The sequence below is a fragment of the Cibotium barometz genome, chromosome 9, assembly GCF_041138505.1.
Source record: "Cibotium barometz isolate CiBa-2024 chromosome 9, ASM4113850v1, whole genome shotgun sequence".
In the NCBI taxonomy this organism is placed as follows: domain Eukaryota; kingdom Viridiplantae; phylum Streptophyta; class Polypodiopsida; order Cyatheales; family Cibotiaceae; genus Cibotium; species Cibotium barometz.
The window spans coordinates 3,055,050-3,082,500 of record NC_141054.1 but is presented as its reverse complement, the minus strand read 5'-3'; the positions used below and the strand labels follow the sequence as shown (position 1 = coordinate 3,082,500).

The 27,451-nt window shown below is 46.6% G+C and overlaps 2 protein-coding genes across 6 annotated transcripts in view; one reads left to right on the top strand and one right to left on the bottom strand.

Moving 5' to 3' along the window:
- The window catches only part of LOC147635166 (uncharacterized), a 27,490-nt gene extending 634 nt beyond the window's left edge, over positions 1 to 26,856 (bottom strand). Inside the window, exons 1-3 of one of the 5 annotated variants that reach the window (XM_086802351.1) lie at positions 26,487 to 26,856; positions 26,057 to 26,304; positions 1 to 1,451 (exon numbers count right to left, since the gene is read on the bottom strand). The exon at positions 1 to 1,451 is cut by the window's left edge and continues 634 nt beyond it. In XM_086802351.1, the coding sequence (XP_086658477.1) occupies positions 1 to 1,451; positions 26,057 to 26,207 (1,602 nt within the window). In that variant the 5' untranslated portion in view covers positions 26,208 to 26,304; positions 26,487 to 26,856. Of the gene's footprint in view, positions 1,452 to 11,106; positions 11,561 to 26,056; positions 26,305 to 26,486 lie in introns of those variants that run through there. The other 4 variants (XM_086802350.1, XM_086802352.1, XM_086802349.1 and 1 more) reach the window with 4 other exon arrangements.
- On the top strand, positions 3,178 to 5,984 carry LOC147635167 (uncharacterized). The gene has a single exon (XM_086802133.1). The coding sequence runs from the start codon at positions 3,552 to 3,554 to the stop codon at positions 4,506 to 4,508; it is 957 nt and encodes a 318-aa protein (XP_086658259.1). The 5' UTR covers positions 3,178 to 3,551; the 3' UTR covers positions 4,509 to 5,984.
- Positions 26,857 to 27,451: the final 595 nt, after the last annotated feature.

The window sequence follows — 27,451 nt, the reverse complement described above, 5'->3', positions numbered from 1 at the left end:
ATATGGATCAGGTCCACACCCCCTTGCTTCCATGTCTTTGATGAGCTTCTCTGTGTAGTCTGCCATACCCGCTTTTGCAAATGCATGAATCAAGCTATTAAAAGTGATTGCATTGGGTAAACATCCCAAACTCTCCATTTCCTGGAAGTACGAATATCCTTCCTCAAGCTTGCCTGCCTTGGCCAGGGCATCTATGAGTGCACTATAAGCAACGACATTCGGATCATACCCCTTGTCCTTCATTTCATTGAAGTAGTGTAATGCTTCATCCACATCCCCCGATCTGCCTATTGCAGTGACAAGAGCCGTATATGTGACCACGTCCACCACACCAGGTTTGCCTTTGATCCTCTCAAACAATGATTTGGCTGCACCCAACTTCTTTGCCTTTCCCAAACTATGTATGAGAATGGAGAATGTGTAAGAATCCGGAAAAACGCCTTCAGCAGCCATCTGTTCCACAATAAAGCTAGCTGCATCAATGTGTCCCGACTTCCCGAGTGCTTTAAAGAGTGTGTTATATGTTATGAGGTTTGGCCTGATACCGAAACCTCTCATATCTGTCCACACCTCATAAGCCTCATCAATTAAATTAGCCCTGCCCAAAAGGTTGATCAATGTACTAAACGTAATGACATTTGGATCAATCCTCTTCCTCTTCATGACATCGTATAGTCTTAGAGATTCTGTAAGACTACCACGCTTGCCTAACATGTCAATGAGAGTGTTATAAGTTACCACATTGGGCTGCACATCTTTGCTCTCCATTTCTTCAAGTAGCTTCATGGCATCATCCAATCGACCTTCAACGGCGTAACCTTTCATTATAGCATTAAATAGAGTGGGCCTTAGGGCGCCAGAATTTGAAATAAGTTCCTGTAAGAGTTGGTAAGCTATATCAACTTCACCACTCTGAGACCAGGCAAAAAGTAAATCATCCAAAATGCGTGCATCTGGGACTCTTCCCGTTCTTTTGAGCTCTGTATAAAGGCTGTATGCCTCTTTAGCATGCCCCGACTTCACAAGGCTTTGTACTAGAGATTTGAAGACCACCATGGGAGAGCCCATACCATAATCTCTTGCCTCTTGAAGAAATTTGCATGCCTCATTTATGTGTCCTGCCCTGCTGAGGCCAATCACCAGTGAAGCATACATGGTCTTTTTGTACAATCCACCCATACCTTTCATTTGAACAAAGATTTTATATGCATCTTCTAGATGCCCTAGTTGGGTGAGTCCCCTAACAAGGTTATTAAGCGCTTCTACGTTGGCTAGCTCATTTTTGGCCTTCATCTCTTTGAAGATCCTGTGAGCTTGCTCTACCTTGCCTTGCATGCAGAAAGAGATGATCAGAGAGCTTTGACATCGAATTTCCTCTGAAACGGCTTCAAGGCTCCCACTTGCATCTTTCCTGAAAGAGCCTGAGTCATTGGAGTGGTCACCTGAAGTGCCTGCAGCAAGAGAGACAAATCATGAGTGTCTTGTGCAAAAACAACTTAAAGCTCTCTCCTCTCTCTCACACACACACACAACCCCCAGCAGCAGCCTGCTTAACTAGAGGATATGCATCTTTAGCAAGGCTACAGAGACAATGCTTTCAGTCTCACTTTCAACAACCTTCTCTTCAGCTCACTGGTTAGACCAGAAGTAATTTCAGAGGCAGTTTTTTGGGCAATGGACCTCACGCGGGACCTCCAGGCCAAAACATCCATTTCAGCAGTCCCAAAGCCTGAACACATGTTTTGGCTGTTTCATCCATTCCCCCTGTGCCTTTCTGGCAGTTTCAAAGACAACAACTAGCATTTCTGCTCTGCACAATCTCCCCTCTTTGTCTCAACCACCTTTCTTCTGTTGCTGAGACGAAGGGGTTTTGTGTCTCCCCTATGAGCTCCTGGCTTTGTTCAAACAGCAACTGTAGTTAATCAGCCCGAGCTTTGTGTTCTTCTGTGTTGCTCAGCTCAAGCAGGTGAGCAGCTTGTCTGCATACATCCATCATGAACCTTGAATGTGTGAACATCCCTTGCATCACGTAGAGCCATCGTCTTATTCAAGAAAAAAAAACAAGGGGTTAAGGTGGTGTGAAAACACACACACGGGTTGGATTACAGCATGTGTGAAGAGACTAAATTGTGAGGGTCGCTAAGGCTGGAGACACAACAGTACCGCAGGCAGGGAGTTAATTGGCTATCCACCCCAGCTGGGCAGCTTGGATGGCCCCATGGATGAACCCCATCAATGCACAAGGGTGGTTTTACATCCAGCCTAAAATGTTTATCAGGTGTCACATGCACCCCCTGTACTAGGGTGCCATGGACACATAGCTGGGCAACAGTACACCATCAGTTACCTTTTGGATGAGCATTGAGCAAGTTGTGAGCACTTGTCCATGCACAGGTCACCAATTGCCATCTAGGTCTAGGTCATAGGAAGTGTCACATCATGCATTGTCCCGCATAGTTTATGCAATTATTCATTACACAAATGTCCGGGGCACTTATTAGGCCAAGCATAGTTCATAAATGATAACATACGTGTTTGCTTGTGGAAGCAAACGTTTGTACCATACACGTATGAAACACAAGTTTCATACGTGACTTTTTTTTTGGCTTTTTTTTGTGTTTTGTAAGGTTTGAAAGCGCCGAGTCCTGACTTTAATGTTCTTTTAATCAAAATACCGTACGCCTCACCGTTTTGGAAATTCGAAGAGCACCACCTGGAAGTTCGAGTGCGCCTGCAGGCTGTCGCCGAGTCCCGACTCCCGACTGCACTTCGAAGTTCGAAACTTTCAACGTTAGCAACTTAGCTGCACTGGCCGGCGGCCAGCCTACATCGTACACTGTACAACGGCCAGCCTACAGGTATTTCTGTTTCTGTAGAGTCTAGACTCTAGACTGTACTTGCCCAATGCCTACAAGTATTCAATGGTTTTCGAAACCCTAACCCTACAGTGCTGTAAGCCTGTACAGTACAGCCTGTACTGTAGAGTCTAGACTATACTATATAGTACTAGTTTGTACTATGTAGTATCTACCACAGTACCTGTATGCTGTACTTCAAAAGTTCAATGCTGTACAGTCACCAGTGTGCTCATGCTGTAGCCTGTACAGTGTAGGACTGGGGAGTACACCGGTGACAGGCCCCAAGGTGTAGCCTGTAGCCTCTATGTACGATCAACTATCAAGTATCATCTATGTAGTATGTACGGTGTACACATGGTGTAATATTTACAAAGGCCTTGAATCTCATGGATTTTTCTTTTTCTTACAAGTTTGCAAATTGCAGGCCCCAGGAATTTCGAGAAATGGGCAGACCTAAAGGCTTAGAATGGGAGCATGTGACCGTCGTTAAGTCTCTTGGCAGGGGTATGTTCACATGCAAGTGCAAATATTGCCCCCATCAATGGAATGGAGGCCCTTTGCGCATAAGGGCACGTATCTTGCATCTAACAGGCCAAGGGGTTGGCCCATGTGACAATGCCCCCGAAAGTGCAAAAGACATATGCAGAAGGTTGCATGTTGGTTTGATGCCTCAAGGAGAAGCAGTACTAATTGATGAGCAAGTTACAGATTTGGGTGGAACAGGTGGATCCTCAGCCTCCTTTGTGGGTGAAGATGCAATGCTTGCAGGCAAGAGACAAAGTCTCTACAAAGGGTCAAATGCAAGGGAGTTTATCAAGAGCATGGCAATTGCAAGCTAGAAAGGATGCCATAGTAGCCACCAGGAGGTTCTTTTATGCAGAGGATATCCCACATTTCAAGGTTAAGAGTCCTTACTTCCTTGAAATGGTACGGGCTATTGGACATGTGGGTTCTAGCTTCAAGCCTCCTTCGTATGATGCCTTGCGTAAGAAGGAATTGAAGGATGAGGTGAAATGCATTGACAAAGACTTGTTGGGGATACGAGAGAAGTGGAAGAAATATGGATGCACCATAGTTTGTGATGGATGGTCAGATAATAGGCGGAGACCTATTATTAATGTTCTTGCTTCTTTCATACATGGCACTGTCTTTCTCAAGTCTGTTGACACAAGTGGACAATACAAGTCAGGAGAGTACATTTTTGGCATTTTGAAAGATGCAATTCTTGATGTGGGGCCAACAAATGTTGTGCAAGTATGCATGGATAATGCATCAAATAGTGTGCATGCAAGAGAGCTCATAGAGCAAGAATGGTCATCTATCTTTTACACTAGGTGTACATGCCATTGTTTGGACTTGTTGTTTGAGGACATTGGCAACTTGCCATGGGTTGAGCCTGTGTTGGAGCAAGGAAGGAAGATTGTGACCTTCATCACAAGGAAACAAAAGGCACTTAGCATCTTCACGAAATGTAGCAACAAGGAGCTTTTGAAGCCTGCTGAAACTCGATTTGCCTACATGTTTATAGTGTTGGCCAATTTGTTGGATGAGAAAGTTTATAATGGCTTAAGGAGGATGGTGGTATCTGATGAGTGGTTGAAATGGAAAAGAGTGGTTGAAATAGAAAACATCCCACACAGTCAAAGGTGAGGATGTTACAGGAATAATCTTAGGACCCTCTTTTTGGAAAGATGCCAAGATGATTGTCAAGATATGTGCACCCATCTTGAAGATTCTTCGATTAGCAAATCAAGAAGAAGGAGCAACCATGGGGCTCATTTATGAGCTAACAGACCGCATGGTGGAGAAGATACAAAACATGTAGGACATTGATACAACCAAGCTTGCAGATGTTCAAAATCTATGTGTTAATAGATGGAACATGATGCATTCTCCTTTACATGCTACAGGTTTTGTTTTGCATCCCATTTGGAGAGGGAAGGGTCAGGAGTCTCACAATGAAGTGCATGATGGATGGATGACAGTCATAGAGCGATATACTGGATATGATATAGAAATGCAGGGTATCTTGATTGATGAGTTGGATGTGTATAAATTAGAGGGGGGTTCTTTCTCTCGTGCCCTTGCAAAAGAGGAGAAGAGAATGCACCAAGCAGTCAAATGGTGGGAGACATTTGGTGCAAGTACTCCCAAATTGCAGCAGCTTGCTATTCGTGTGCTTTCTCAAGGGAGTTGTGCCTCTCCATGTGAGAGAAATTGGAGCACTTTCTCTCTCATTTATACTAAGAGAAGAAACAAGTTGAAGCCCTCCAATACAGAAATGTTGGTCTATATACGTACTAATCTACGACTCATCACAAAAATTAAGGCTCGAGGGTTTGAGAAGATGGAGATCACCTTGGACATGATCACAAGGAAAAAGATGATGAAAGGTTGATTTCTTTGCAGGAGATGCAAGAGCCTGATGACATTGGGACAACCACAACCACAAATGTTGGAGACATTGAGGAAAATGTGGATGATGAGTCACATGATGATGATGAGGATTCTTCTTCTTCCTCTCATGAGGATGAAGAGGAAGAAGTAGAAGGGGATGAGAATACAGCAGAATAGGCTCTTCCAAAGTTCCAAGTTTCATGAAGTATTTTCTCTCTAGAGTAGTATTTAAATTTCTGCTATGGATGTTTGTTTGCTACAAGTTACAACTTGTGCTTTGATTTATCTAGTTTTCACTATTTAGCCTTGAGGCTTGACCCTTGGATAAGCAATGAGCCTTTATGTAACTTGTAAGTGTTGTAACTTTGGAAGTTTTTATAATAGAACTTGGAGAGCTTGAGTTTACAATGTATATTTGTATCTATTTGTCTAAATCTCGTCCTTTCTATGAGGTATTATATGGGTCACGTATGTTACTCGGCCCAGGCCTGAAACATACTCCAAACATTCTTACATACCCGAATGCGTATGCGTTTGCTAAACGTATGTTATGAACTATGAGGCCAAGAGCTGGACGCCTGACATAGTCAAATTAGCGTTTGGAAGTGGTCAAACTAGTGTAAGGCTGAATACCCAATGTACCGTGTTACGTCCCTAGCATGGGCATGCGTTGATGTCCATAGGCCAAAGGAGTGTCACACATAAGCAGTTGGCTATAAAGAGAGCTAGACAATTATCCCATATGTGTATAAATAAAAATAGCATCAAAAGACCTGTATAAGCATGAGGGCTCATATGACTCACTGTTGAGCATGCCTCGTGTGGTCTGGTGGATCTAGACTGGCCCTGAGGTGGGTCATGATGGAAATCAAGGTTAGCACAGAACAGCAGCTATGTAGTATGGAGGCTTAAAGATGTCCATGGCGGTGTGTGTAGAAGAGAGGAAAAGCTTCAAGTTGAGAGATGATGAACCTTCAAGCCATGGCAATGGTTGCTCAAGTGACGAGAGAGTAAGAGAGTAACAAACTCGAATGGAAAAAGCAAGAGAATGTGATCGCACGACTCAACGAGATGATCGATTGATTATGTGATGAAGCTTACACACCACCAAGTACATGCTTTATAGCCTGTAAGCCTTATCTTTTGACTCAAGGGAATCACATATACATACTAGACACATATACATACTAGACAAGTGACACATGGCACTTTTATCTTATCCACACCTAAGGGTGGGTTCACACACACTAACACATTTAGCCCATTTAAGGGCTGTTCACACACTTACACAAACAGGGGTACACGTACACTTTGAAGTTTGGGTACACACACAGAGACTCCCAAATACCCAACAAACCCCCCTTCGGAGCGTAGGTGGAGATGTCCCGAGATAGACCTTCTGTAGACCCAGTGATTTGGGCTCAATACTGCACTGTAATGATCCATTTGAGACATGTTCCGTGATACAATCTCATAGGCTATGTAAGCGTGGTTTAGAGGCCAATGAGCTTGGCACAAAAGGATTAGAGGCTCAATAAGCATGGCTCATAGACTTAGCAAGCATGGAGGCGCAGAGACTCACAGGTCTAGGAACAGGTGCCAAAAGAGCTTGACCAATCATGACTTTAACTTACATTAGTCTCTCAAAAATCAACCCCCTTGGACCTAAACACGGATAAATTGAAGTATTGGAGCCTTTTATAACCCAAAGCAATACAAACACATGAAAAAACAGACATGACAAACACTTAATACAGATCTTTATCGGGGGGGGGGGGGGGGGGGGGGGGACCCGAGCAGAGGAGCCATGACACACACATAAATACACGGAATGGAAGTTTAGAAACTTTTGAAACTAGTGAAGTGTCAATAAAGATGCCATTTTTTTTTCCCAAGAAAAAGATCCTTCAATTAGTTACTGAAAAAAAACAACCTCAAAGGGCTAAAATCAGCCACGAAGGGCTAGATACAAACTCGCCTCATGTACAGGGCAGGAATCAAGTAATCAAAAGAGGGAAAAGAGACGCTTCTCCTACGGTTGGCCACTCTCTGAGGAGAAGGCTATCTCATAGGGGGGGGGGGGGGGGGAGGGGAAACAACCACACAAGTGGTCTGTAATGCCAAGTGAGGTCACCACCTCTATCAGTGAGAAAACGGCCAGGCCGCCAGAGCCTCAAGAAAGCTTCCCGCCACTTCCGCATGCGGTCAGATCCACCCTGCAACTTCCCCCACTAACCGCGAAGGGTATGTATGATATCGAGCCAAATGCTCCTGATAGACACTGCTGGCGGAGTGTGGGTACCCTCAATGGCTTCGCTGCATCTAGCTCGTCATATGTGCCAAACTACAATGCTACTGCAAATCTCCCATCTTTGGCATGAGCCGGTCGCCAATGGTCTAAAGGTGGGACTGTGACTGGTACTACCAAAATGCGGTGGTGAGAGACCTGAAGGGCTAGCCCTCCCCCATCCTCCTCGTAAGCCTTGACCATCTTAGTCTCTGTGGCCCAAACAACAGCGCCCCATGTAATGATCCGGGTCGAGGCCCTCTCCATTGCGAAGATGCAGAGAATCCTCCACCAAACCTGTTGAGCCTTCAGGCAATCCCAAAGACAATGTCGCTTAGACTTCTGAGAGTGGCCGCACCTCGGGCAAGCTGGTGGCCGACCTCCAACTGCCAGCCAAGTGCCGACCGCCAAGCTCCTATGTGCCATCAACCAAAGAAAGAGGGTGATCTTTCTAGGCCGAAAACTCTCCCAAAGCCTCTTCCAAAAATCTGAGAGGAGACGCTGCGAGAGGCCCTATGACTGCCAATGTGCTGCTATTGTCGGGGTCATAGTTTTTCCATATAGCAACCATACGGCAAACGCGTACGGGTATGGAAGTACGAACAAGTACGGTTCACACTCCCAAGAAATTTCATACGTTGGATACCATACGGCACCCTAAATTTAAGGAAAAACATGCGACATATGACACAAAAAACCAAAGAAACTTGAAACTGCAAAGATTTTGGGATTAGAAAAAACATAAATGATGTAGAGCCAGAATCCAAACTCCGGACTTTATATTACTGTAACTTGTTTACATCATACATGTATGATCAATGATGTATCATGTAACATGTTACAGAAGTAGGGACTAGGGAGTGTGGAGTGGGCAAATGCCAAAACCTGGCACTTGTAGGCATAGTTTTTTCATACGGCAACCATACGACATACGTGTATGAGTCTAGAACTATGAAATAAGTATGGTTCAAACCTTGGAGAAATTCCATACGTGGGATTTCATACTTGATTCTTAAATTAAAGGGTAGACATGCCATTTTCAAAGAAGTGAACCATGAGAGACTTAAAGTATGTGAAAGCCATGATAGATGGTCTATCATAGTTTTCACAAATTGACCATGTTTCATCCGTCATGACTTTCACACATTGACAACTAATCTCTATGTCTAGAGAAGATGCAAAACATTTTCTTTTTTGGCTGGAGTATGAAAAGTTTTTCCATACGTGACCATACGCGACCATACACATACGGGTATGGAAGTATGGAATATTTTTCATACGAGTATGAAAAAAACTATGGTCGGGGTACCATCAATCTCTGAAATCTGGATCCTGCAGCCTAGCATGCTATATATGCAAAGAAGGGGGCATCCAAAGTCTCCTCCCGATCTGCGGAGTCATGTCAAGTCCACTCACCCGGGTCCCACTATAGGCGTGTGAGAGGTCGGCACTCCCATATCCGTAGCCGCCAGAATCTCTCCCTGGCCACCTTGGCCGGTGGTGGGTCTATGTGCCACTCCCATGCCTAAAATCCAATCACCCTCACCCTCTATAAGGTGCCCCCACTGAAATCCTCTAAGGGGAGCTTGGATCTCTCTAATTTGCCATGGGATCCAATAGAAAAAGCGAGCAGACCACTGCCCTCATCCACTCCGTGGACTACCACAAGAATATCATGTCTAGTAAACACACCTAGCCACACTAGGGGAGTCGGATTTGGGATGGGAGTTAGCCACTCCTGAGAAATAGCTGAGTAAGTCTATGTCAATGTTGAGCCTGTCTCTACCTCGGATCCCTGTCAGGTCTCTCCTACATCTCCAGGGGTAACTGTCTATGTGCGATCGAGTCTCCAAGGGACCTGGCAAGTCTTGTTCTCAACGCTCCCCATGATACATGAGGTCGGTCCCCCGACATGTGGACACTGACTGGGGAAACGAATCAAGGGGTTCCAGACCAATGGCTGATAAAGTCCAATCCCACCTATATCTGCTCTATCATGCTACAGATCTCAGGGTTTTGAATGGATCTCAGGGTCGTGAATGGATCTCAGGAACCTAAATGAGGCTGTCCAGAATCCTAGAGCTTGCATGCATGTTATGCCTCCAAGGGTCCTCTATGGACAAGATAACCAAGGCGTGATATGAAAAAGTAGTGCCTGCGAAGATATCGATCATGCCTCCACGACCGCAAGCCCACTCATCAACATAAAACCTGTCTAGTCTAGAGAGGTTGGTAACCCACTGTGCTCGACCAAGAACTATAACTCCTCAGCCTATCACTGCCGGCAAAAGCTGTTCACTGACAGAAATACAAAGTCCTCCCTGCGTCCCTAAGGCCGAAGGATGGAGACCAAAAAGTGTGACTCCTATCTGGTAAAATCTTCCCACATCGGCGGGTGCGCCCCTCAACAAGGTGATGCTCCTGGAGGAAAAGAATGTCGATAGGTTCCCCAACTATAGCTCTCTGAAGCTCTCCGGAGTCTCAAGACACCTCGTCTCTGAAAGCGCTAAGGCCCACCTAAACCCTGAATGTTCCATGAGACTATCCGCATATCAATCTCTATGTGAAGTGGAACTAGCGGAACTACCCTCCACTCGAAGAGATTTGGGCGAGGGTTTAGACGGGGAATAATCACAATCCGTCTTGGGACAAAGGTGTGCCAAGTGGACGCGGATTCTATCCTCCATGCAATGCCACTCTGTCCGAGCGCGAGAGTATGCATACTCCGAACTCCATCGATCACAATGGAGGTACCTGTAAGAAGGGGGGAGAGGTATCACGACTGAAATATGCATGAGCACAAAAAGCAGCACCTCCAAGCTGGAGGTCACCATCTCTACATCCTGGTCTCTATGGACTGAGCCTCCAAGCTCCATCCTAGCCAATGGCAATAGATACGTGAGTACGTCGGTGATGCGAAGATTGTGAAGATGATGGGAGAGCTCAATTGCATGCCCCTGGATGGCGGCAACCACCGACTCTAAGTCCCACTCCGTCCCCGAGGCTGCACTCAAAAGGAAAGAGAAGATTATCGTGCCACTCTCTGGCATAGAGGGCTTGGTGTGGTGAAAAACCACACATATCCGAATAGGAGCCACTGTCTCCTCAAAACATATATGTCCCTTCCGCCAGAATACATCGAAAGAAGCTATAATCCAAAGGCCGTCCCAAGATCCTGGGAGGCCCACCTCGAGACTCTGGCAGGAGAGCTGAAACTCGCTGAGGTTGCGTAACAAGCTTATCACTGCTAAATCACATTAATCCACTTTTAACCATGGCTGAAAATTGAAGTAAAACTTGCGAATTTTCAGCCAACAATACTTGAGCCAAATAGATGGAAGAATAAATGAGAGAGAGAGAGAGAGAGAGAGAGAGGGACGACACAGCATTGACCCGGAACGTCCAGGCCCCTTCACAGGAATATGAATTATTCCTCCAAAATTTCACAAGTGTGTGGGCTGATTTGAATCAGCATGGTACCGCTATCAAACAAGATAGAAAACAAAGCCTTTGGATTCTCCTAGTTTGTAGGTGGTGACACACACACGTGTTGGAGAAACTCACCCCAATGGCCTACCAATGGGTCACACAACCGGTTCTCTTGTAGCAAGGATGCTCACAAGAGTGAAGTCCTTCGATGAAGAAAATCAGCAAGCTCTTCTTCAACTCTTCAAAGCCTCTTCTTGAGTAGCACCTCCGTCTTCACATGATAGCCTTCTCTCTTGAAAAATGGTTCTCTACACTTGGTAAAGAAGAAGCTAGTCTTCTTGCCTTCCTGCTCTAAAAAATGCACAAGTTTACATGAACTCTCCTTCTCCAAATGAAGGGAATCGCCTCCTTTTATAGGTGAATTCCTTTCTAAAAAGCTTTCTTAGTTCAAAATAGAAAAAGATTACACATGTTAGGTTGCATGGGAAACTTTCCTTTGTCAACAAATAGAAAGAGTTAGTTCTCTTTCCCTCTTTGGAAAATAAAAAGAGATGCTTATAACTCAAGTTCTAAAACGAATTTGCATGTGCAACTGAAGAGACAGTTGCTAAGATGGCTTGGATGAGTCACCATATCACCTCAAAAAAAAAAAATTTAAATTTAAAAAATTGCCCGGAGAGAGTTTCGACCGCTCTGATTCCGATTCCAGCCTCTGTTTTCCCAAAAGATGAAGGGAAAGGCCTCAAAATCGACCTCCAACTTAAAAGGTACATATCTTGTAAAACTATCAAAATTGAAAGTAGTTTAAGTAAACCTCCTGCAAAATACAAGTCACTAGATCAGCAACCAGTATTATGCACAAGTTTGATGCTTTAAGATGAATGCCTAAATGTTCAAGCATTCTCAAAATCAGCATCCAATGCAAGATCTTCAAACAGCTTATTGTGCATGTGCCTAAGGTGAGTACCATCCGTTCCATACACTTGTATCCATCTATACGCTCTCCCATAATGGTAAGAGTGCATAGTCCATCATGCTTATGAAGCATGTCCAATCATACTTCCCCACTTCGGGATGGAAGCATGTCCATTCATGCATGCAATATTATGCTCTCCCATTTCGGAATAGAAGCATGTCCAATCATGGTTCCTTGGAAAAGAACACATGTCCAATCATGAAGTCTGCCATACTAGGTCAGACAACATGTCCAAGTTTTATTAACTTCAAAATTCTTGATACAAAATTCCCTGTAAGATGATTAGGGTTTTGGTTGGGAATTTCTTACAAATACATGTGGGTGACAAGAGCCCTCACCGGAGAAGCAGCAATGGTCATCCCAACCGGCTCAAAGAAACGGTGAATGAATCAAGCAGCGAACGGAACTCGCCGGCTACCTCCGCTCCGGGCCGGGGACTGTTGGGGGTCGACGGGAGTGCTCTAGAGAGGTGGAGGGGAGGGGAAGGGGGAGGGGGAGGGGGAGGGCGGGCTCTGATGCGGTGGATGGGGCTGAAGGAACTGATGCGGGTAGAGAGTGGAGCAAGGATGGAGGAGGAGGGGGAGGGGGTGAAGAGGTTGGAGAGGGGCGTTGCTCAGAGAGATCCATCGAAGAGGAAGGCTGCTAGTTGAGGTCAGAGGCTCACTAAGCACTAAGAGCCGGGGGAGGAATCTCGACGGGGAATCGGCCGCCAAACCGGAGGGGCTGGAGGGGCCCACTCCATGACTAGAGGGGGCTGGTTGCCAACGGGTAGGTGCTAAGAATCAAGATATATGCTCAATACAGTTCTCTGACAGAACTGAATCCTCTTGTACTCTGCCAGCTTGGCGGGCACAACAAAGCGCTCAGCCTTGGCGGTCGGCTGAAGGCCTGTGCTCAGGCCAATCATCCGCCACTCTCCAACAGCTAGGTCATCCGTGGCCATGACCTGGTGCTCCGTTGTCTGAGAACCTGCCTCTCTTTCTACGCCCTAGTGAGAATCTGAAGGGAAACGTGGGGAACCACTGGGGGCGGTCTCTTGGACTGATGCTAAGGGCAAGCTCTGGCTAGATATCCCATCTGCCTACAAATGAAACATTGGCTCGGAAGGCTTGAATACTCCACTCACTGAAGGATGGGGTCTCCCCGGAGGCATGGAATAAATAAAACATGAGACACTAAATCCGGCAAGGAAACATAGATGTGAAGGGATGGAATCCCGGTTACCCGTACAAGGGCCAAGGCAGTAGGGAGGGGGGGGGGGGGGGCGTGGTGGATTCAATCACTCTCCCTATGGCACCACCAATCACCGAGAGAACACGAAGCTGGTCGAAGCCGTGCTGCCACCGCGCAAAGAAGGCCTCAACCGTACGCAATGCAACAGGGCTCAGCTGCATGACAAGGTCAGACACCGTTGGCAAGTCGGTGAGTGCCCGGGGGACTAGGGCCTTTGACACACTTGTTGATACCATCAAAGCATATCAAAACACTTAAACATGGCCACAACCTTAACACATATCCATCATCACTTTGCATAAAACATAAAAGCTGGACAAAACATCCACAAATGCTGAAAATGGATCTTGCACATGTGACACCACATAGAGGCCAGAATGGGCCGACCCCCCCCTTGGAGTATTTTATTACCCAAGGAGAATAATATCATGTACAAGCTTTGAGGGCCTTACTCTCCCCACGGGAGATGTCGGATTATCCATATACAAATGCCATAACATAGCCCAACATGAGGCTACCAAGCCGGAACATAGGCTGTAGAAATGCTGAGCCAACAACATAATCCATATACCTCCGTGTGGGTACTGATTCTTCCCCAAAAACCAGGAGTCTTCATGCAATAGAGCTGGTACAGCAAGTACAACTCTCCATTCAGCCGATACAGTAGGTACAATGGCTGGTACAACCGGTACATGTTAGAAGTCATCTCCTGTCTATTTTTATACACCAGGGCCTTTGTTGTGGGTGTGCCCGCCCTTATGAAGTGTTTTCTCATTTTTCCCCACTCTCCGTATTTTTCTCCATTTTTTCCCTATTTTTCTGTGGCATGGGAGGCAGTCTAGTAGTGGCACGAGGACCCTGAACCTGGCCGACTGCATCTGTGGAGATTCTGGAAGTGGCCGACTGCACTGCATGAGTCGTGGGACTTTTCTGATGCTGGCCGACCCACTTTGCTGCTGGCCGACTGTGATTATTCAGTCGTGGAGGTTTCTTGTGTCCAGTCGGCTGCCCTACAGCAGGCTGACTGCTGATGGGGGGGCATATTTTAGGCATATAAATATGCCCCCAGCCCCCATACCATTTTGTATCATACTCCGGGATCTTCTTGTGTATATAGAGCAGAGTTACACGCCTCTATCTCTCTCTCTCTTGTGCTGTATTTTTCTGCATGCATTTTGCTCGTGTTCCCAGTTCTGGTCATCATCTCCGCTGCGTATTCTGACATGGTTTCAGAGCCTAGGCTCTAGATAGTTCTTGGGATTTGTGTGAGCAAGAGGGGGACTGTTGTGTGGCTGATTGGTGGACTGTTTTGGGCTGTTCGGGAAGAGGAGAAGCAAGAGGACGGCGGGCTGATTTGCTGGACAGCCACTTGCAGGTATTAGTTCTTCTTTGTTCCCACCCACCCACCCTTTTCACAGTACATCCCCGCAATGGCAGATCTGTTTGAGATGGCCAAGAGGCATGTGAAGATCCCGACACTCCCCACGTTCCCGGTGGACCGTCAGTTGGACAGGAACAACTACGGCATATGGAAGGTTATGATGGAATCTATTCTGGAGTCTTACGACCTCGTTGATTTCGTCGTTGTTGGGGTTCCACGGCCGGAAGTAGAGGAAGGGGAGTTACCGTCGATCCGAAAGGACCGGGAAGCTTAGACACACATGTGGGATCGTGTCAACGCGAGGGTCCGTTAGTTTATCTTTCTCAACTGCACACCACAGGTAATCAATCATGTAAAGCATATGACGCTGGCCAGAGGTATATGGCAGCATTTGGCCTCTCTTTACAACAAGGTATCGCCCATGAAGAGGATTTCCTTGGAAGTACAGATGCGGGTTATGAGCCCTGCAAAGTTGGCGACGATGCGGGAGCATATTAACAAGCTGCAGGCTCTTCAACAGGAAGTTCTTCAGGTCGGGAAGGAGATATCGTCAGAGGACATGGCCATAACGTTGCTGTCGCACTTGCCCTCTCAGTACTCAGCATTTTACTCGTCTTTGATTACCAGTGGCAGGCTCAGCAGCACCATCACTTGGGAGGAGCTAGTGCCCATGGTCCTGGACCAGGAGGAACGATTCACGAGCCCTCCTCAGGGTGGAGGTTCGGAGGCCTTAACTGGCCAACGGTCGAAAGGCCGTAACACGGGCAAAGGGAAGGCTTCGTCGGAGAAGTCTTCTGAGAAGAAGTCCGTTACTGACCGCGAGAAACTAAAGGCAGAGAGGACCTGTAATGATTGTGGCGAGAAAGGCCACTATTGGAGGCAGTGTCCCAAGCGGAAGAGACCGAGCAGGGTGAAGATTCCTCAGCAGCAATCATGAAGACTCCAGCTTTTGTGCACCTAGAGGTGGTGGACACCGCTATTTCATTTTCTTCAGGCAGGGTGGAGATTGGAGGACTCTCCGCGGCAACGGATACTCAGGAGTGGATTCTCGACAGTGGTGCTTCCAGGCACGTGACTCCTTTCCGTTCCGGTTTACAGGATCTCTGCAGGCTTTCTGGTCACATTCTTACTGGGGATACATCCACTATCCCAGTTCACAGTGAGGGCAGGATGGAGATAGTTCCCGATGGCAAAGGGGGGAAGCATTCCTCCCAAGTGTTGTATGTTCCGTCACTTGGTTTTCATCTGTTGTCAGTGCATCAGGTTTGCAAGACCGGCGTACGGGTGGAGTTTGATGAGCACTTTGTTGCTCTCCGGGACAAAGCAACAGGCCAGGTAGTTTGGGAAGGCGGAGTGGAGAATGGAGTTTACAAGCTTTCAGCACTCTCTCTCCCAGGTCCTCAGGCTTGTGATGAGTGGCAGTCTGGTAATGGCCACTTAAGTGTGGATACGCTGCAGGTGCAGGCTTTCCGGGACCAGATGGTGGATAGCTTGCCAGTAGATGGCAGCAGTTGGCAGGAACTCTCCAGTACTGATGTTGGTAGTTCTTGTGTTCGTCAGTCAGAGGAAACTGAACAGGTAACTTATGCTCTGATGTCTCGTAGTATTCGGGACAAAGAACCTCTTGTAGATGAGGATGTTCTTTCCACGAGGACCTTTCGGAAAGCTAGGCAGGTGGCAATTTATTACTTGCAGAAGGAGGTGCATACTCCAGGCTTTGTGGTTCCGGATTCAGAGGGGGTGGTTGACAAGTTTCAGAAGGCCTTGCGTGGTCTTCATAAGGTTTCCGGGACTTGTTTTTGCACCGTAACAGGTGTTGATCCTTGTGAGCAGTGTGATGCCTCTTTGACTCAGAAGCAGAATGGTTCATTGATCTGGTTTTGATGGACACCAGATTGGACGGGAGCTTCCTGATGAGGCAGTTGAGCTCATGGTTGCGGATGACTCTTTGGGAGGCAGGATTGCGTTTCCTGTGGTTTCTGCAGCATGCGAAGGATCATGGACTCTTGTACACAGGAGGGGGATTGTTGGATGGAGTCCGACTCCACGATTGGAATGACTCAGTTTGGGGAGGAGATCCGGACACGAGGAGATCTACTTTAGGCCCAGTAGCAGTTTTTTGGAGCAGTAAGAGACAGTCACCTTTTGCCTTGTCGAGGACAGAGACAGAGTACCAGGCTGTTTGTGATGCTGCTTGTGAGGTGGTGAAGATGCAAAGGTTGCATTGCAGGTTTGGGCTTCCACCGGAGGAACCCATGGTCATCCAGAGGCACTTTGTTCGTGAACAGATCATTGCTGATGACATCTTGCTAGAGTTCTGTTCGACGGAGGACAGTACGGTGGACCTCTTCACGAAGTCACTATCTCAGGATTTGCTCAGGCGGCACCCCAGCTCCCTGTGGATGGTTTCACAGCCAGGAGCTGAGAGGGGGTGTTAGAAGTCATCTCCTATCTATTTTTATACACCAGGGCCTTTGTTGTGGGTGTGCCTGCCCTTATGAGGTGTTTTCTCATTTTTCCCCACTCTCCGTATTTTTCTCCATTTTTTTCCTATTTTTCTGTGGCATGGGAGGCAGTCTAGTAGTGGCACGAGGACCCTGAACCTGGCCGACTGCATCTGTGGAGATTCTGGAAGTGGCCGACTGCACTGCATGAGTCGTGGGACTTTTCTGATGCTGGCCGACCCACTTTGCTGCTGGCCGACTGTGATTATTCAGTCGTGGAGGTTTCTTGTGTCCAGTCGGCTGCCCTACAGCAGGCCGACTGCTGATGGGGGGGCATATAAATAGGCCCCCAGTCCCCATACCATTTTGTATCATACTCCGGGATCTTCTTGTGTATATAGAGCAGAGTTACACGCCTCTATCTCTCTCTCTCTTGTGCTGTATTTTTCTGCATGTGTTTTGCTCTTGTGTTCCCAGTTCTGGTCATCATCTCCACTGCGTATTCTGACAATACAGTGGCTGGTACAACAAGTAGTGGCTGGTACAACCGGTACGGTGGCTGGCACAACCAGTACAATAGGTACAAATGCTGGTACAGCATGTGCAGTGACTAGTACAGCAGGTACAATGGCTGATATAGCAAGTACAGAAGCTGGTACAACCGACCCGATACAATAGGTGGTACAATAAGTACAACAAGTACAATGGTTGGTACAGTAGGTACAAAGGCTGGTACAACAAGTACAATGGCTAGAAATCATAATTAATGATTAAATACCCTTGCCTTCAGTATTTCTTCGCGATGAAGCCTCCAAAACAGTCCCCAACAGCCGGTATTCTTCATGGGCAGTCTTCAAGAGAGAGAGAAAGAGAGTAGCCATCATTAGGGCAGCCTGTAACGGTGGTAGAGACTAGTGTGCAGCAAGAGAGCCTTTTTTAATGAAGAGAGAGGGCTCCAATTTATAGATTTGGGCCTCCCATGAGCTAAAATGGCAAGAGAAGGCTACAATGACAAGTGGAGAGCCACACAATAGCTTAAGTGACAAGTGTGAGGCCACTTGTCTCACTTTGATCCAGTTTCTAACAAGTGTCAAGCCACTTGTCTCACTTTGGTCCACTTTCTTGCCACATGTCCCAATCTAAGAGATGGGTCCTTCCATAAACTTTATCTCTAAAAATATCCCAACTTGTAGACATTATGTCATAGGCACTTGGCCAACTCTTGGTATCTGCTCAATTCCAGATGTAATGACGCGAACAGAATTTCCATCGGAGTCGGACCAAAAATAGCAACTTTCCTAAATTTTAGGAGTGTGGTCCTTTGTATTCTAGGATAATCCCCCATTCCCAAAGCTTGTACTTTCCAAATATTTAGACATCTTGGAGTCCACTAGACTTCTTTCATACTCGGAAATGTCTAGGCTGGTGACATTCTCCCTAACTTCTTAAAAGTTGTCCGCAACTTTAAGCTTCAAGCCATATATTCAAGATATAATCATGTCCCATCAAGTGGGCGAGATGAGACAGTCTCAAAAATCCAATGTAACTGAAGAATCCATGTCCCAAAAAAATGGGTGAGACTAAATAAGTCTCCATAATACCAATATCAAAATCATGTCCCAAAATAAATGGGCGAGAATTCCATGGAAGATATGCTAGACACACGCAGAAGAGCCAATTGTGTCTCAATCACCAATATCAATGAGATAATCATATGCCAATGAAAATCACCAACCAGGTGCTAAGACACTTAAATAAGTGTCATGCACAAGAAACTAGTGTCTCGCACAGAAACATGTGCTATGCACACAAACTGGAGCCATTCAGGAGCACAAACCATGGTGACAGAAAAGCTGGTTCTCCATAGTTCTGGCAATCCTTTCTCCCAATCCCAACAGTTCCCATGTTCTCCCATACAATCCCGACTCTGATTAACAAGCATGGTGTGGGAACAATGAAACACTCACTCCACAGTCGCAATACAAATCCACATGTATGGTGGAGTGTTCATTGAATTCCCCTCTCACAATCCCAACATGAATCCACATGCATGGTGAGATGAACAATGAACCTCGGCCTCTGTATGGGAAGATAGTGATTCTAATATGGCATAAAGATAAATAAATCCATGTCCCAAATAAATGGGCAAGACAAAACAGTCCCATAAGTCCAGATATCATAATCATGTCCCAAGTAAATAGGCGAGACGTATCAGTCCCATAAGTCCAGATATCATAATCCATGTCCCAAGTAAATGGGCGAGACAAAATAAGTCTCCCGCCAACAAGACATCAGTCCACATGACCCTTGGCATAGACATAAGTCCCGTGCTAGCCAGGCGTCATGTCCACTTTACCACTTGCACTCCGTGTTGGTACTATGACCACACACCTTGGATGAGAGGTGGGCTCAAGTAGCAGGATAAAACAATCACTCGCAGGCATAGATATCCTGGTGTTCCATAAGCATTTCTGCTACACATAGTTTATAGGCATTTCGGCCACCAACTCACACTACCCTCTCAAGTGCCCATGTTCCCTCCCATCTACTCTCTATTGTTCCACCCACACATGATAGAAACAATCTTCAAGGGAGCACGTAGGACAAGAGATCACTACACAGGGTATATTGTGCTTGTCACTACCCTTTGAAGTGCCCATGTTCCCTTCCATCTGCTCTTTATTGTTCCACCCACACATGGCAATGTGACTCGCGGCGGTGCGCGGGGGACTAGGGCCTTTGACACACTTGTTGATACCATCAAAGCATATCAAAATACTTAAACATGGCCACAACCTTAACACATATCCATCATCACTTTGCATAAAACATAAAAGCTGGTCAAAACATCCACAAATGCTGAAAATGGATCTTGCACATGTGACACCACATAGAGGCCGGAATGGGCCGACCCCCCCCCCTTGGAGTATTTTATTACCCAAGGAGAATAATATCATGTACAAGCTTTGAGGGTCTTACTCTCCCCACGGGAGATGCCCTATTATCCATATACAAATGCCATAACACAGCCCAACATGAGGCTACCAAGCCGGAACATAGGCTGTAGAAATGTAGAGCCAACAACATAATCCATATACCTCCGTGTGGGTACTGATTCTTTTCCAAAAACCACACGTCTTCATGCAATAGAGCTGGTACAGCAAGTACAACTCTCCATTCAGCCGGTACAACATGTACAATGGCTGGTACAGCCGGTACAGTGGTTGGTACAGTAAGTACAGTGGTTGGTGTTACGATGGCTGGTACAACAGGTACAGCAAGTACAAATGCTGGTACAGCATGTATAGTGACTAGTACAACAAGTACATTGGCTGGTACAGCAAGTATAGAAGCTAATACAGCCGGTACAATGGGTGGTACAACAAGTACAAGAACTGGTACAACCAGTACAATGGCTAGAAATCATAATTAATGATTAAATACCCTTGCCTTCAGTATTTCTTCGCGATGGAAGCCTCCAAAAACAGTCCCCAACAGCCAATATTCTTCATGGGCAGCCTTCAAGAGAGAGAGAAAGAGAGTAGCCATCATTAGGGCAGCCTGTAACGGTGGTAGAGGCTAGTGTGCAGCAAGAGAGCCTTTTTTAATGAAGAGAGAGGGCTCCAATTTATAGATTTGGGCCTCCCATGAGCTAAAATGGCAAGAGAAGGCTACAATGACAAGTGGAGAGCCACACAATAGCTGAAGTGACAAGTGTGAGGCCACTTGTCTCACTTTGATCCAGTTTCTAACAAGTGTCACGCCACTTGTCTCACTTTGGTCCACTTTCTTGCCACATGTCCCAATCTAAGAGATGGGTCCTTCCATAAACTTATCTCTAAAAATATCCCAACTGGTAGACATTCTGTCATAGGCACTTTGCCAACTCTTGGTATCTGCTCAATTCCAGATGTAATGACGCGAACAAAATTTCCATCGGAGTCGGGCCAAAAATAGCAACTTTCCTAATTTTTAGGAGTGTGGTCCTTTGTATTCTAGGATAATCCCCCATTCCCAAAGCTTGTACTTTCCAAATATTTAGACATCCTGGAGTCCACCAAACTCCTTTTATACTGGGAAATGTCCAGGCTGGTGACAGTAGTAGTCACGCTTCAAAGGATGAATGTCTATGATCTTTGCAGGTCCACCTAGGAGGCTAGCCTGAATAAGATCTCTAAGTTGTCCACGCATAGGGCGGCTACCGACAACCTTGCATACCACAGCGGAGGCCTCTAGGGATGCAACAATCATAGCGAGAAGCTACAGGTCCGCTTCAGAAAAAGAAAGGCTAGTAACAGTGGCCTTGCTGGAGGAGACAAAAGGAGGGGAAATGGAGAGACACGACACACGAGGGGAGAAAAGGGGGGGGGAGGGGGGGGACGGACTGGCACAGGAAAAGAGAGAAGGGGAGGAGGGGGGAGCATAGCTTGCTCAACAGTTCCAATGAAGATGCTGTTTACGATGGCGTCGCCATGCAATCGATGCTTGGCCAATCGTGCTAGGCCCAAGGCTAGGGCAAAGGACTCACGCTCAGGGCAAGCTCTGGCTAGATGGCCCATCTACCTGCAAATGAAACATTGGCTTGGAAGGCTTGAATACTCCACTCATTGAAGGATGGGATCTCCACGGAGGCATGGAATAGATAAAACATGAGACACTAAATCCAGTGAGGCAACACAGATGCGAAGGGATGGAATCCCGGATGCCCGAGCGAGGACCAAGGCAATAGTGGGGGGGGGGGGGTCCATCACTCTCCCGATGGCACCACCAATCACCGAGAGAACAGGAAGCCGATCGAAGTCGTGCTGCCACCGCGCAAAGAAGGCCAAGGCTGTATGCAATGCAACACGGCTCAGCTGCATGACAAGATTAGACGCCGCTGGCAAGTCGAAATCAACCTGGTAGTAGCCAAAGGATGAATGTCTGTGATCTTTGCAAGTCCACCTAGGAGGCTGGCTTGAATAAGATCTCTGAGTTGTCCGCGCACAGGGTGGCTACCGACAACCTTGCATACCACAGTGGAGGCTACCACAATGGAGGCCTCTAGGGATGCAACAGTCATAGCAAGAAGCTGCAGGTCCGCTTGAGAAAAAGAAATGCAGGTAACGGTGGCCTCGATCGGGGGAGACAAAGTTGTTGCCATGGAGTCCTCCTAGGGGTGAAGACCAATAGAGGTCGAAACTTGCAGTTGAGGGCACTGCCAAAGGAGACGAAAGGAGGGGAAGTGGAGAGACACGAGGCATAAGCGGAGGGCGCGGGGGGGGGGGGGAGGCGTTGTTGGGTACAGAGAAGGGAGCGCAAAGAAAGAGGCAAGGGAGGGGAAGGAAAGGAAAAAAAGGGGAGGTGGGCACAGGAAAATAAAGGAAGGGGGGGTGGGGCGGTCACAGGCGGGGGGACTAGCGCAAGAAAGGAGCGAAGGGAGGGGGAGGGCATGTGCAGTCGGCCAGGATAGGGGGGCGGGCGCGGAGAAGGAAGGGAGAGGGGTCACAGGCGAAGGAAAAGGAAGGGGGGGGGGGTTGCAGTCGGGCAGGTACAGGCGCAATAGGGGGTAAAGAGGGAGGCACAAGCGACGAAGGGGAAGAGAGAGGGCTGGCGAAGAGGGAGGGGGGGGGGGTCAGGCGGCGGAACTAGGGCAAAGGGGTGCCGGTAGCGACGCAGAGCAGGAGGGGGGGCGCAGCTCACTAGACCGTTCCAATGAAGATGTCGTTTAGGATGGCGTCGCCACGCAATCGATGCTTGGCCAATCGTTTTAGGCCCGGGGCTAGGGCAAAAGAATGTCTTCAATGCGTCAAAGGAGGCTTCAATTTGAAAAAGGCCCAAATTTTTGAATTTGTGTATGCTTCAATTAGGCAATTTTCACCCTAATTTTGAAAACCCCCAAAACTCTACTGTTGCAGAGGCTCCAATTTTGAGCTTGTTGCTGAAATTTCAGGAAAGCCCTAAATTGTAGAGCTTATAGAAGCATCAATTTCACATATTTTAGCCTTTTTTTTTAAAAAACCCTCATTTAATTGTTGATGTGGCATTTGTAGAAACTGGCTGTAGGAAAAGTCGTACTGTCGAGGCGGGCTGAGACTGCTCAAAGAAAAACTATCAATGGAATTTGATAATGGAGTATCTTCAAAAAGTGTTGCTTGCCTACGTTCGAATGCTTTGTTGGCCTGAAGCCTGCTGGAGCTGCGACAGCATCATGGCAGGAGCAACGCCAGCGTAGTGGCAATGACAGAGGTGGACCAAGCAAGCAAGGACAGTGGCGCAAGCAGGAGAAGTGTCGGTCAGTAGGTCATTGTTGGCGACGACCAAGTGCAGCTGTTGCAGGTCTTCATTGGCAAGCAGAGGCAGCCAGAGCACAGCTGGAGAAGGCACAGGCAGGCTTCGGCCAACAGCTACTGCAGAAGGGGTGTTAGAATGCAGGCAGTCAGTTAATGCCTGTAGGTGGCTGCTGTTGACGGCGGCGATGTGCTTAGGCGGGCAGCACATAGATGAAGCGAAGATGAGTTGGCATCTCACAGACCGTAAACCCTAAAGGCTAATCCTAAAAACAAAACCCTAAAGCATGGCTCTAATACCAATTGATGGAAATTAGGATTAGCACAGAACAACAGTTATGGATGCTTGAAGATATCCATGGTGGTGTGTATAGAAGAGAGAGAAAAGCTTTAAGTTGAGAGATGATGAACCTTCAAGCCATGGAAATGGTTGCCCAGGTGAAGAGAGAGTAAGAGAGTAACAAACTCAAATGGAGAATGCAAGAGAATGTGATTGCACGACTCAATGGGATACTTGATTGATTGAATCATTGATGTGATGAAGCTTTACACCAAGTAGATGCTTTATAGGCTCTAAGCCTTATCTTTTGACTCAAGGGAATCACACATACATACTAGACAAGTGACACATGGCACACTTATCCTATCCACACCTAAGGGTGGGTTCACACACACTAACACACTTAGCCCATTTAGGGGCTGTTCACACAAACACAAGTGGGTCCACAAATAAGGGTACATGTACACAATGGGCAGAGACTCCCAAATACCCAGTGAATTGCCGAGCTTCTAAGTTGATACTATGGTGGTATGGGACACGCATGGTGGTAGACTTGTCGTGAGATGGTCCATGTGGTCCAGGTGGCCCAAAGATCTCAAGGCCTCATGCTAAGATAGTGCACACGTCTCTCTCCCAAGCTCAGGGTCGGTGGATCCTTAAGGAATTGGATCACCCATGTGGGCTTCAATGATCTCTCTAAGGTAAGGATCTGCCTCCTTGGGAAGCAAGTCCGGCGCCTACAGCTTTCCTGTGTGCTTTATGCATGTGAGTGTGAGTGTGAGAGCCCTAGATGCAAGACAATCATGGGATGGTATCATGGGGATGTCACAGTTGAATCACAGCTAGGCTTGCATCACGATGAAAATATGAAAATCGGGTATATGTTGTTGATTTTGCAAAGGAGAGATTGGGATTGTTTTCGTGTGAGGATTCTTACCATCAAGCAAGCATTAAGCATGGCATTCAAGCATTAGGCCAACATTGTGGGCAGCCGACGGGGAGATATCAGCAGCCGACACAGCATTCAATGCAGCTGACTGGTATTAGTCTTAGTTGTGAACACTTTCTGCAGCCTGACAGCCCTAGGCACAACAGACCAGCAGTAAATTCCCATATAAAGGTTGGCACATCATTCAGTCCAGTTATCTCTCATCGTTTGTTGGTGGTCTTCAGCCCAAGACCATAAGAGGGTGTAGAGTTCAGCAGTACAACATTCAGCATTCAGTCAGCATCATCATCATAGATCTTTTCAAATCTCAGTTGTAACCATTGCATTTAATATAGTTGCATTGCATTGCATTGAAACCATTCTCTATCTCTTAAGTGTTTCTACGTGCAGTTTAGGTAAGGCTAAGGTTGTTTTACTACAATCAATCCCTCACATGTCACATAAACGCATCATGGTTGCTGATCGGCCTGTTTATAATACTCACAATTGGATAAAATAAACCGACGACTGTATTTATGCTACGTTTTTCACATACGAAGGCTGCCCGCCTCTCCCAGCTGCCCATACTACTGCCCAGCTTGCCCAGATCCTGCCCGCCTTGCTTCCCAGCTGGGCGTTTTGGTCCTGCTCGACATATGAACCCCTATATGGTGCCCAACCAGGCCTGTGTGGCACTACCCATCTGTAGGCCAGACACAAGTGCAGCACATGTTGAGATGCATCACAGTATCGGCACTGTGGGACAGGTTAAACATGGACATCCAAGCATCCACATGGGGGCAAGAGCAGGCCAACCAGCTGTGCATGGAAAAATGCAGCAATAAAGCATTAATAATATATTTCTGGCCCATTTTCACAAATCGTGGGGCTTGTAGGGCTGGTCGACAGCAAAGAAAGGTTTCCCAAGCCCTAAATAAAGAGCACTTGGCAAACCTATTCACCACCTAGTGAGATTGAAGCTTAATGCAATTGCCTTGAAGGAGAAGCATCCACCCATGCAAAGCTGTCCCAAAACCTACAGAGAAATCAGTGTTTTCAGCACCAAGGCTTTACATGCATCCACCTCAGGCAAGGCTCAGTAGACCGGTGTGCAAGCTCACTGACTGTCAGCCCAGTACAGTCAAACACAGCCCTTACAAGGTTTAAGCACTTCAGCAAATCAGCAAAATAATCATAATCTTTTGTACTTTGCATAATTCAGCAATATAAGCAAATACAACCCAAGTCTGTGGGGACCTTAAGTGGGTAATTGGGACCCAATTGGGTGTTGTCTACATCTCCACTTCTCCGTCTCCTCCTATCCTCTCTCTTCATTAAGTTCTTAGAATTAAAGCAATCCTAATCATCATTAACACTTCTGCATAAGTGTGCATGTAACATCACTCTAATATTTTTACCACAATCCAAGGCTAAAGTATTTCTTCCTTATTCCCAGAGTACAATACGCAAACCATACAAAGCCATGTTGGTGATCATCTTATTGATGGACATCTTGAGTTCTGTTTATGCACGCCAAGCAACAAAAAAAAATGCCTGTTTGTATGATGACTCACTGTATGGTAATCGCTGCTTCGTAGAAGCTGCTGCTACCCTGGCTGCGATGTGCCCCCTTCCAATGCTAAATCCTGAAGACGACCTTCGATGCCACATCCTGGGGCCTCTGCGGACGAAACCCGTCGTAGAAAACTTCCTGGCCTTATACATTTTATGATATGGATGTCCACCAATAGCTTCCTGCAAGCGGAGACGAGGTGCGAAATGCGAAAAACCCCGGAGAAGCCCTAAAACATGTTTCCAAACCCTACAACAGAAAAGCACAAAAATGCAGTTGCTACTAGGGTTTCTGACAAAAGCCCTAGAAACTACCCCTAATCCCTATGACCTTAAACCTTAGCAGAAAGCAAGTACTTAAACAAGGAGAATACCGGAAGAATCCCCAGAAAAGCATGAAAAAAAACAGCGTAAAGAGAATTACTGACGTACAAAAACTCAAGCGAATGTGGTGCTTGATAAACGAACTACAGAGCTCAGCGTCTCACCAATTTTGCACAGATGAAGAGCTTGTTGCTGAGCGAGCAGGCTAACCCAGAGAAATTTCAATAGCCAGTAAAACCCGCCCCCCAAAAAATAAATAAAATAAATAAATCGCACTCATGGAATCCATGGCCAAGTCACCTCAAAAACATCCGGAAACGGACGAAGATACATTCACGGACAAGGGCTACAGCGTCGTGACGGTAGCAGGCAGTGCTCGAAAACAAGGTGAAAAATTCACAGGGGCTGCCTATCGGTTGGTGTGGGAGGTATGGAATTGGAAGAAAAAGTGCTAGAAAAAGTGCTGGTTTCGCAATGAGAAATGTGAATTGAGTGATCCTACCAATGAGAATGTGAATTGAGGAGTGATCCTACCAATAGTAAAAGTATGTTCCAACTTAAAACTAGTCACACCAATTACACACCTAATATGAAATTGCCTTTTTCACAGATTCAACTGTCTTTAAAAAACAATCTTTTTATGAAACTATAGTATCAAGGCTGCGTTGTATATTGTGGTGGGATCTTTTAGTAATTGTTTGTAGCCTTTGCTTTGAACAATGTTTTGCAGGCTTGTATATTGGGGATTTTGTTCATTAATGTGTATGTTGAAGTCACAGAGGATGATAGTGTGGGTGCTTGGATCTATTGTGGTTGTTATGTCGTCTAAGAACGTAATGAGTGTTTGTGCTCTTGCTTTAGGTAATTTGTACATGGAAATGACATGTACAGGGTTTTGTGGTGAGGCGGAGAAGGAAGTGTCTTGAGATGGTAGATGGACAAGCCATGACGCGTACATGGTATTGTAGTGAGACAGAGAAGGAAGCTTGGAGGATTTCAATACCTGTTTGGATGACACCAATGGTAATGTGTTGATATGGTAGATGGAGGACAAGCCATGATCGTTATGGCAC